This window comes from Plecotus auritus (assembly GCF_963455305.1).
Source record: "Plecotus auritus genome assembly, chromosome: 3".
Taxonomy (NCBI): Eukaryota; Metazoa; Chordata; class Mammalia; order Chiroptera; family Vespertilionidae; genus Plecotus; species Plecotus auritus.
The window spans coordinates 162,713,650-162,725,676 of NC_137772.1; the positions used below are offsets into that span (position 1 = coordinate 162,713,650).

A 12,027-nucleotide genomic window follows, 5' to 3' on the forward strand; every position below is an offset into this window, starting at 1 on the left:
CTGCCCACACCTCTACACCCTGGGCCCAGACAGCTAACTCCTCCCTAGGGCGTGAGCTCCACAGGGTGGGGTGACAGGGAGTCCAGAGGGTGGTGAGGCTCTTGCATTCCCCCAGACGAATGCTGTATGGAGGGGGAAGGCTCCACCCAAGAAAGAGGGCATCTGCAGTGTGAGAGAGGGACTCAGCTCAGGGACCCTCCCGTGGCTGTCCCTTCAGCTCTCTCTCTCTGGAGCTATAAACCCCAGTCTCTCCTCACACAACTCTAGTCTGTTCCACCCTCCCTCTGCCAGAGCCTTGTGTGAGTGGCTATAAGTGATATTTTGTATGCTGGCTCTTTAAGCGGCCGCCTGGGTGTCTAGTGGACTCCCATCTCTCCCTGATGGAGAGAATCCTCACTGATTTTCACAGCCAGATGTTATGTAGGCGACTCTTCCTGGCTTTGGTTCTCGGGGCTGGGGAGCCTGGAGTGGGGCTGAGACCTCACACTCCTCAGGGGAAACCTTTGCATCTGTGATATCCCCCTGATTCTCAGCCACCGCCCATGGGACTGAGGCCAGCCCTCTTTGTGACTTCACCCTTCCTACCAGTCTCAATGTGGCTTTTTGGTAAATCCTTGGTTGTAAGACTTCTGTTCAGCTAGTCTTCAGTTGGTTATTTGGGTTGATTGTTCTACATTTAGTTGTAATTCCAGTTTGGTCCTGGGAGGAGGTGTGTGTATCTTCTACATACTCTATCGCCATCTTGGATCTATCCCCTCAACATATTATTTATCTTTTAATGTTATTTCTTGTATCTATGAACATATAGAATATAGATATAGAGAAACACATATATAGATATGTAGCTATATGTATACAGAGACCATATAAAGATAGACGAGGAAAGAGAAGAAAAGAAAGAAAGAAAGAAAGAAAGAAAGAAAGAAAGAAAGAAAGAAAGAAAGGAAGAAAGAGAGGAGGAAGAAAGAGAGGAGAAAGAAAGAAGTTAGCAAACATATCAACATATCTTTGGTGTTTTTCTTAGAAAAATGGTCAGATGCTCACCTAAATTATTTTCTAGAATGTTTCTTTTCCCAACTGATATACAAAATAAATGTCTTCACCTCACCCCTCAGGTCTTTGCCATTCCTCAGCCTCACCAGAGAAAGAGTCAGAAAAGGAAGGAGTGAGTTATTTTGTGGAGGTAGGAGTCACATAGACACCAAAACAACCCTATCAAAATGATGGATGAGGAGGTGTGCCTGCTCCTGCTTGAGGCAAAATGGCCTTATCAAAGCTATGTCAATAGTGTCCTGCTGCTTTTTTTGAGGCTCATTATGAATTAAGCTCCTCCACATAGTACTCATGGGATTTTCCAGTGCTTCAGGTGTCTGTGTCCTAAGATACCTGTGTCTGTGATAACTTTCTGGATGTAAGAATGGGTGAAGGACTAGAACCCAGATTAGCAGGTAAATTGGAGAGAAGAATTGGGGGAAGGTTCATAATGCTCTGTAGACTTCAGAGATCAATGATCAAGAAACCCCTCCCACTGCTGTTTTGAGGATGGCCTCACATCCACAGGTGAGCGAGCAGCTTCATACCCAGGCCTTGAGTCAGCTCTTCAGACCACTGCTTCTAGAACTCATAAAATAGCAGCTACTGGTGAGGCTTTGCAGTTTCAAATGAATTATGTAGTTATTATTGAAATGACACATTTGGGTTCTGAGTTCCTTTTTCTTATAAATTTGTAATTTCTTTATATATTCTGGATAAGAGTCTTATATATCTCAGGTATCTTCTCCTACTCTATGGCTTCTCTTTTCACTCTCAACACTCTCTTTTGATAAAAAGAGGTTTTTAATTTTAATATAGTACAATTTACCAATTCTTTCTTTTATGGAGAGTGCTTTTTGTGTCCCAGTGAAACATCAATATTTTTTTATTTCTTTAAAAATTTTAAAACAAATTTAGTGAAATACACTTGACACATAATAAACTGCACATATTTAAAGTGTACGATTTTTTAACCTTTTGGGAGTGATGGACCGTGTACATCAAGCATGTCAAACTCAAAGGCTTACACGGGCCAAATAAACGAGGTTTAAGTTTATGTGGGCCGCAAAAAAACAAAAGCTTCAATTTTCATAGAAACATAGGTTTATTTCAATAGAGACATGCTGAATACAAAGGGCTGAAATAAATGAGTCACCATTAATATAAAATAATAGAACATTTTAATAAAAATTAATATTTCTTTCTTGAACATTAACTTACCAGGCACTGAATAACTGCACAAATTAATAAGTGTAACGCAAATAAACCTATCTTTCTTGTTCTCCGAAAGCAAAATATTTCCTGTTGCGCACACCAAACAAGTCAGTCTAAGACTATGTGGCCATTGGCTGCTAAAATATTCACTGCCAGTATTAGTGGAGAGGAGTGGTGCGCCTGCGTGTAAGGCGCGTTAATGGAAATGAATGCAACACGATTATAGTAATCAGTCACTAGTGAACGTTGTAGTTCATTATTAATAATTATGTATAACAGGATATTGTAAAAATTAAGTTATGAAATTTTTATTGAAATGTCTTGCTGGGCTGCAAAGATATTCATTGTGGGCTGCATGTGGCTTGTAGGCTGTGAGTTTGACATGCTTGGTGTACATTATCTTGGTTGTGATGATAATTTCATGGTTAAATACATATGTCGAAACATCAATTTTAATAGCTCACTAACATTTCACCCTATGAAGGTATTGTACTTTGTTTTCCATTTCTCTATTATTGTGCAATAAAATTATTTTCCTTTTCCTCCACCATAAAAGAAATACTTCTGTTAAGTGTCACAGGGATGCAGCAGCATGTATGAACAGAAAATAATAGATATGGTCTGTGGAAGAAAAGATATGTGGTAGGTTGCTTGGCAATGCCCTCACGTGAGGAAAGAATAGCTAGAGCGCTGCCCGGGGTGATGAGGAGTGCTCAGGTTGTGCTGTGCTCCAGTAATGAGCTGTCATGTGTTGTGATGCACAGTTCTTAAGTGATAAAGTATGCAGGCAGCATAGCAAGAGGTGCTGGCTTAGGCTGGTGACAGCTGCCTACTTTGGGAGAAACTGACTGAAGCAGGAAAGAAAAAGATCTTTCTCTTCTTAAAAATGGCTTTTAATTACATTTTTTAAACATCAGAAAATATTTGTGCTTAAAGTGAAATTTATTCCATAGTCCCAGGTCCCACTTCCCATAGATAAGTTCCTGGAACTATTTTGACATGTAACCTTTTAGATATTTTCTATGCATTGTTTTATATACATACTACAGGCCTAGTGCATGAAATTTGTGCACAGGTAGGGTCCCTAGCAGCTGCTGGCTGCCGGCCAGGGCCTCCCTTCCCTGGCTGCTGGCCGCCAGCCAGGGCCTTCCTTTGTTCCACGCCGCCCCCTGATGGTCAGCACACATCATAGCAAGCGATTGAACTCCTGGTCAGTTGAACTCCTGAGGGGACACTTTGCATATTAAGCTTTTATATAGATAGATTAACTACACACACACACACACACACACACACACACACACACACAGTTTATTTGTCTTTTAAAAACAGGACTGCATTAAAAATAATGCTTGGTGCCCTAGCCAGTTTGGCTCAGTGGATATAGCATTGGCCTATGGACTGAAGGGTCTTGGGTTTTATTCCGGTCAAGGGCATGTACCTCCGTTGCAGACTTGGTCAGAGTGTGTGCGGGAGGCAACCAATCGATGTCTCTCATTTACATCAGTGTTTCTCTCTCTCTGTCTCCCCACCTTCCTTCCACTCTCTAAAAATCAATGGGAAATATCCTTGGGTGAGGATTAACATAAATAAATAAATAAATAAATAAATAAATAAATAAATAAATAAATAAATAAGTAAAAATAATGCTTGATTACTTGCTCTATTCACTTTCTATGTCCCCCTTTCTATGCCAGTGTGCTACAAGGGGGCCTGCTTCCATCTTTCTCAAAACACAGCTCACGGTGCTGCAGATATGCCTCAATCTCAATCTCAACACCTGTAGTGACCAAGACAGCCTTGGCTGAGACCATGATGCAGAATGGCTGGCAGAAATGGCACTGACAAGATCCCCCTCTACAGCAGGCTTTGCCCTTTTTCCCACACAACCACACTTCCAGCCCCCTTAGCCCTGAGGTACTTTCTCCCTGCCTGTCCCATAGCCTCTCCTCCAGGCCACAACTCAGATGCCTAACGAAGCCCAGCAAGTCAAGTAGACAGTGAAAAGGCTCCATAGAGGAGTACTGTAACCGTAAGAAGTAGGGAGCACTAGCCCTGTTTGAATGGCAGTCCCTACTCACACACATCCCCTTGTGAGGAGGGAACACTGACAGAGGCCTAAATCTTCCTGGAAAAAGCCACGAGAAGCCAGAAAAGGCCTTAGGAAGCTAGAAATCCAAATTTTTATGAGAAATCTTCTGATTTTCAAATGTCAGCAGCTAAGTGTCTTGAATGCATCTAGGTATTTACCTTTTATTTTAAAATTAAACTTTATTTTTTAGAATAGCTTTACCGAAAAATGGCAAAGATAGTATAGAGAGTTCCCATCTACCCCATACTCAGTTTTCCCTTACTAACATTTTACATTAAGAATGGTGTATTTGTTATAACTAATCAGCCAATATTAACACATGGTTATTAACAGTTTATTCAGATTCTTTAGTTTTTATCCGATGTCCCTTTTCTGTTCCAGGATTCCATCCAGGATAGCATACTACATTTAGTTGTCATGTGTCTTCAGGCTCCTCGGCTGTGACAGTTTCTCAGACTTCCCTTATGTTTAATGACCTTGACAGTTTGGAGGATTACTCAGCAGATATTTTGTAGAATGTCTCTCAATTTGGCTTTTCTGATACTTTTCTCATGATTAGACAGAGGCTATGGGTTTTCAGGAGATGGCCACAGAAGTAAAGTGCCATTCTCATCACACCATATCAAGGGTACATACTGTCAACATAACTTATCACTGCTGGTGTTGACCTTGATCACCTAGGTGAGGTAATAGCTGTCAGGTCTCTCCATTGTAAAGTTACCTCCCTCTGCCTTTCCAAACTGAACTCTATGAAAGGAAGTCTCTCTGCACAGCCCACAGTTAAGGAGTGGGCAGTTATGCTTTACCTCCTTGAGGACAATGTCTCTCCATAAATTTGGGGGGATTCTTCTCAGCACAATCTTCCATAACCAACTCCTACCTTTTTTAGCTTCATCCAGCCACTCCCTCTTCCCCCCACTCCAGGTTCATCAGACTGCAGAGTGCTACTGGCAGATCCTTGATTGCACTATTCCTTCTCTAGTCTCCTTGTCCTTGCTATTGCCACTCTCTGTGCCTGGACACCCCTCCCTCCCTTGCATGTTCAATTTCCCTTTAACCATTAAGGCTGCTCAAGTTCCCTGCACTCTAGGAAGTTCTCCCAGAACACAATCTGCATCAAGAGATTTTCCCCACTCACCCCCACCCCCCCAGTCCCCAAGTACCCCGTTTACGTTTCCTCATGGTGTTCATTCCTACTGTTCATTCTTAACACGCTTGCCTGTTAGACTGAGAATCTGAGAACAGGGGCTGTCTTTTTAGTTGCCTTTCCCCTGTGCCTGTACAGGGCACACATAAGACACTTAGTTGATGTTTTTTGAATGGATGAATTAAAAAGCTTCCAGAATCCCAGATATGAGATTTCTTCTTTGAATTTCCAGTCCTCGTCAACAATCACTATATTCTGCCTTCCATTATGGTTACTTGGGTGCTTGTCTTACTCATTTTAACTCCAATGGTCTTCAAGGGCTGGGGTCACTTTTTGTTTTTCATGTAGTTTCATGATGTTTCTTTCTTTCTTTCTTTCTTTTTTTAATTTATCATTGATTAAGGTATCACATATTTGTCCTCATCCCCCCATTCCCATCCCAAACCCCTCCCCACGCATGCCCCACCCCCCTGTTGTCCGAGACCACTGGTTAGGCTTATATGCATGCATACAAGTCCTTTGGTTGATCTCTCCCCCTTACCCCCACCCTCCCCTACCTTCCCTCTGAGGTTTGACAGTCTGATCGATGCTTCCCTGTCTCCGGGTCTGTTTTTGTTCATCAGTTTATGTTGTTCATTATTTCCCCTAGATGAGTGAGATCATGTGATACTAGAAATACACTTATAAGAACCGAAAATGAGACAAGCAATTATGATGTTTCTTACTGCCTTTGTCTTTCCTGTACTTTCTAGGTCAGTGTCTTGCACAAAATAGATGCTTAATAAATCTTTTTTGGAATGAGTGAATGAGTTAATGAACAAATAAATGAACCTGCATGCAAATGTAATTGATGAGAATAAATTACACAAGGAAAGAAGGGATAATGGACTGGAAAATCAATGGTAGAATTTCCAAACTAAACAAAGTTGATTGGTAATACATTGTGTCCTAGCATATTATTTCCGAATTTTTATCATGTGCAAATATATGTTGTTGTATTTTTATTTGAGTGGAGAAACTTAAAAACATCACTGCATTCTGAATGAAAACAAAAGCCACTTTCACAGCTCCTTAGCAACAGAAAGTCAAGCCTGATTTAGCTCTTAGGTGGATCTTCCCCTCAAAAGACATACTCGGTTACTCTTGGAAATATCTGACCGGTGTATAACATATGTTTCTTCCTTCCCTTTAAAGACCAAAAGGGTTCAAATCCAAGATTTTTTAAAAATAACCTTTTCTCTATAATAAAATACGAATTTTCTAATTATTCACTGTTGGGGAGAAGTGAACAGAAACCATCCATTCTAGAAGGGAAAATAATTCTTTAGAGCAAGATATATTCCCATTATCACCAACACCAAACTCCGCTGCTGCAGAAGAATCCCACTTTGAGGAATTTGAATTAGGAAACTGAGTACCTCTTTTTCTCTACCAAAAAGGACATTTCATGGATTATTTTTTAATTACTGGTGTTTGATTAGAACAACCTGTAGAGGGCGTCATTGCACCAAGAGCCATAGGGGCTTGAGTAATACTAAGCAAAAAATTTCAATTAAAACCACACTTTCTGGAGTCAAAGAAAATGTCCATTGTTTTGTGAAATTATCTTTACTGAGGAGGCAATTGGCATTACAATGCTAAAGTGCTTTAAAGATTGCCCAATGCATATGAATACATTATATAAATGAATATTTTCTGAAATTTTTGAAAAGAGGTTAACTATTTTTATTTTAAAGGGAGAACAATTGTGAAGTTTTGGATTCAAACATACTTAAATGTTATTTACTTACCAGTATGAAGTATAGCAGTGAAGAGCATGGGCATTGAAATCACCGTGCCTGCCTGGGTTTTGAACCCTGACTCTGCCACTTACCAGCTAGGTAACCACAGGCAACTTATTGGACCTTTTTGAGCCTTGTTTCCCCATCAATAAAATGGAAATAATTATAGTACCTACTTAAAAGAGTTGTGAGGATTAAGTAAGCACTTCAAATAAAAATCCTTTTAAAATTAAGACACTGTAAGTTCAAATAGTCACGGGCTTATCTAAATCTCTTCAAAGATCAACAATTGTACAACTGAAAATATTTCATAACTGGAACCGCATATTCTGCTCTTTTTAGTAACTTCTCACGACCTAACATTGAATAACCTCTCATGACCTAACGTTTATTTAACTCCATGTGTGCACATGTTCAGCGTCTCCTCTGTTGTTTCTGTTTGGTTTTCCCTCTTGAACTGTCCACAAAGCACCGAGTGAAACACCGCCACAGCCCAGACACTCAGTCCTTGGGCATTTGTCGCAGCATCTGGGTACTAAAGAACAAAGAGAAGTAAACAAACCTTTTCTGAGTCTGAAATCTTTCTTTAAAAATAAAAAATAACCCCAACCTTTTGCTTCTGTTTTCTTTGCGCATCCAAGGGGCTGGGTAAGGGGAAAGTTAAGTCCCTTCTGCTGGGGGCGGGTGGGTGGGTGAGGCTGTAGTTCACTGCCAGGCAACTACTCTTCCCACGGCAAGACCAGCGCCTTGGGCTTGTCCTCCAGCGCCTGTGATTTCAGGACCAGAGCACGCCTCCAAGTTTTTTGAAACACCAGGAAATATAAAGATATTCACAACTTTTGGGAGCCCTACACCTACGGGGTCAGGGACTCCTGTCATCCAGAGCCCAGGGAACTGTTCCTGGCGCTGCTGGGTTAGCAGAGAGAAGGGCCTCCCCAACTGTGCAAGCACCCTCCAGGGTGCCTGACAAGTGCAGAATGAAAGCCCGCGTCAAGCCCAGTGCCTGCGCTCGGGGCAGCACCGGACGCTGGAGACTCGGGTTTTAAGAGCAGGGCAACGCGCAACATGTCAGCGTAGCGCGGATCAGAGAGGATGGCTTTGCAGAGAGCGGAATGATAGGCGGAAAGGGAGAAGTGGAAGAAAACGCGCCTTCATTTAGCACCAGGGTAGAAATGGGACCCGTCTTCATCACCATCGGCGCTCAATCAAGCCCTGAGAGCTCAGCTCACCCTATTTCCCTAGGCCCATGCCTCACCTGGCTGGAGTCATAGGCTAGTGCAGTCCTAGGGGTGCCTCCCAACACCCCTTTCGCAACCACCTCCACCACGCGCCTCCTTTGTACGCGTTCCCACTTGGCCCACCGCCGGGGAAACGCAGCCTCTGGGGTCCCGCGCCGCGCCGCCCCGCCCCCGCGCGCTCCGCAGCGCCCCCCCAGTGGCAGCTCGCTGGGCCTCGTCACTCCTCACACGCACCCCACTGGCGCCCTCCCTTCCCGCTCTTCCTCTCTCCCCGTATTTAACCCTCTGGCTGTAGGTCTCGCCGGGCGTGCTGGCATCTGCTGCTCTGCCAGTCTCGCGTCTCTGCGGTCCCCCTCGCTCCTGCGCCCTCGCCGGCAGCCCGGCTCGCGCCGCTCTTTCCCTCCCTCCTCCTCCGGTTCTCCCGGGCTCACTCGCCCGGAGCGGGACGCTACGCGCGCAGACGTCTACGCGGAACAGGGAGGGCGCGGGAGCTGCAGGTTGGGGTAGGTGCGGCCGAAGGAGTTTCAGCGGCGAGAGCCACCAGCGAGGAGGTCCGCACTAGCATGGCCCGAAGAAGCGCCCTTCCTGCCGCCGCGCTCGGGCTCTGGAGCATCCTCCCGTGCCTGTTGGGGCTGCGGGCGGAGGTCGGGCAGCCGCGGGAGGAAAGCCTGTACCTGTGGATCGATGCTCACCAGGCAAGAGTGCTCATAGGTAAGGCTCCAGAGCCCAGCACCTTCCTCTGCCTGTATCTTCACTCTCTTTCCAACTCTTCCATTAAAGAAGGAGAGATGCACGACTTTAGTATTTTTTAAAACTTAATTTCCAAGGAAGGTTGCTCCCCCTTCTAATGAGCTATTCCATCTGAAAGCATATAAACTTCTCTCTCACGAAACTTAGGCTCATCTAACATTCGGATCTTGCTGTTGTTAGTTTCTACAATCCTCCGTTTTTAGCTGGACCCAGCATTTGTTACCACCAGTTAACACCCCTTCTCCCTGAAAGCGTGAGCCTGTTGGCATCATTCTTATCACACACAGAGGAAAATGAATCGGTACCAAGGCAGGTGCTTTGTGGAAAGCAATGAACCATATGATTCTTTGGTGTTCTTCTTGCATGCACTGCTGATTTTGATTCTTTTAAGTCCACCTAGTTTGATAGTTTTGTTTCTTTTTCTAAAACCAGGATTTGAAGAAGATATCCTGATTGTTTCAGAAGGGAAAATGGCCCCCTTCACACATGATTTCAGAAAAGCACAACAGAGAATGCCAGCTATTCCTGTCAATATCCACTCCATGAATTTTACCTGGCAAGCTGCAGGCAAGGTAAGTTCTGATAACCAGAAAGGGTGGAGAAAATGACCCTTTAATATTTCCACTGCTAATGACAGTGTATATAATGACTGTATGGTGTGTAGTCTGGTATATTTTTATAATGTTTAAGAATGGTTTCTCATCTGATCTCCAAAACAAATAAAGAATTAACCCCCATTTATTTAAACATGCTACATAAATTAAGGATTCCCAAAGGAAAAGAGCAAGCAATGTGCCTAAAATCTCACTATTTTGATAAGACTCGGTGTCTTCAGACTGCTGGAATACAAAGACCTCAAATATCAACAGCACTAATTTCTGTAATTATTGACATTAAAATTTAACATAATATTTAAAAGGCTATTTTCCCCCCATAGCATATACTAATTACTTATGGCATTTATACTTTACAGTCCGTTTTAAAGCCTATACGTATTTTTGACATTGTGCACTTGAAAAAAATTGGTATGTTGAATGTTACTGGAATGATGTGAATGTTATATATTTCTGGTAGAAATTCATAGACTCAAAAAGTGTCATATAAGAACATTTGGCCCTGGCCAGTTTGGCTCAGTGGATAAAGCATCAATCTGAAGGGTCCTGGGTTCTATTTTGGTCAAGGGCACATGCCCGGGTTATGGGCTTAATCCCTGGGGGATTGGGGGTGCAGGAGGTAGCGATCAATGATTGTCTCTCATCATTGGTGTTTCTATCTCTCTCCCTCTCCCTTCCTCTCTGAAATCAATAAAAATAAATAAATATATATACATAAAAGAACATTTGTAAAATATTACAGGCTATTGACTTTTTAAAGTTACCATTTAAATAATTTTATATGAAAAAATAAAATTGCAATATATTTTTATAAAGAAGTATTTCTTTTATTTCCTAGCACATTAGCATCTTTCATATGTTACCTTTTGTACAGTTTCAGTATCACATAAATTACCTCTAATGACAAATGGTAAGTAATAAATTCTTTTGCTCATTGGTTGGTAAAATGTGTCTAATATAAAAATCATTGTAATTTTAATTAAAATCACATTTTCAGGTCTTTTTTTAATTGGTTGGTAAAATGTGTCTAATATGAAAATCATTGTAATTTTAATTAAAATCACATTTTCAGGCCTTTTTTAAAATTCTAAAATAATTAAATGGATATTTTCATGAAGACTGTGATCCAGAAAAAAACCTCTTTATAAAAAGTAACTATTTTAAATTGAGAAACCACATTGGTTCCTCTTAATTACTTGTTATAGTATGGGCATGACCGTTTTAGCTGTCTCTTTTCCCTCAGATCTATTCTCTCATTTTTCTTTTCCAAAGTAGATCAAACCTAAACCCTTTGACACTTCATTGTTGCAACAACAACAAAATAAATGAGAGAGATGTTTTGTATCCACCGAAGTTCATAGCCAGAAGGCCATCTATTCTGATACCCTCATTTTGCATTTGAGTTCACTGAGGCTCTTACTGCTCTCTAGAAAGATTATTGCTTTTCTTCCTACAATTCCCTCTTTATAGATACTTAATGGACAGTTAATTTTGGAATATTGTAAAACCAGTAATAAATCAATAAATGACCTTTTTATTATCATTTTGTTTCACCTGAATCGTTTACTTGTGTTTGACTCCTATCAAATGGGGTCAATATTAATTCTGTGTTTTTAAAAAGAACATTTTCCTTACCTATACTTTTATGGATTCATAAGAACCATTAGAAAGTAGCTTGACTTACACCCCTCCCTAGCTGAAAGCGTTTGGTAACTGTAGAAGAAGCAGAAAATGTCAATAGCTCTTATCTATTTATTATCTACTTATTTTTCATCTGAGTTTTGTCTTCCAAAGAATGGAATTTGAAGCAATGGCTTAAATTTCATGTTATTTCCCCTGTTGCTTTATGACATAGTGTGTGTTTGCAAACATTGGCACATTGTTGAGTACAAAATGGAATACATTTCAAACAACCTCAGGAAAATTTTTTTTGTAGGGGATTAGAGGAGATGGTAGAACTGGCATGGAGATGAAGCTTCTAGCATCTTTCTCTCTCCTGTTTGAGTGTTGATTACCCATGTGGATTACCTCATTATGCAGGACAATGCTAGCACCTCAATTAAATTATCTCCCTCTCTGTGCCCGGTCTGCTCTGGATAGGCTACCATAGGTAACTGAAATCTGGTGTCTGTTGTTCTTAGGGAGGAGGGTAGTGACA

At 41.7% G+C, this 12,027-nt stretch overlaps 1 protein-coding gene across 1 annotated transcript in view; it reads left to right on the plus strand.

The window, feature by feature from the left end:
* Positions 1-8,814: 8,814 nt before the first annotated feature.
* The window catches only part of WIF1 (WNT inhibitory factor 1), an 82,019-nt gene continuing 78,806 nt past the window's right edge, over positions 8,815-12,027 (plus strand). Inside the window, exons 1-2 of the mRNA XM_080661152.1 lie at positions 8,815-9,216; positions 9,688-9,827. Coding sequence (XP_080517278.1) covers positions 9,069-9,216; positions 9,688-9,827 — 288 coding nt within the window. The 5' untranslated portion in view covers positions 8,815-9,068. The remainder of the gene's footprint in view (positions 9,217-9,687; positions 9,828-12,027) is intronic.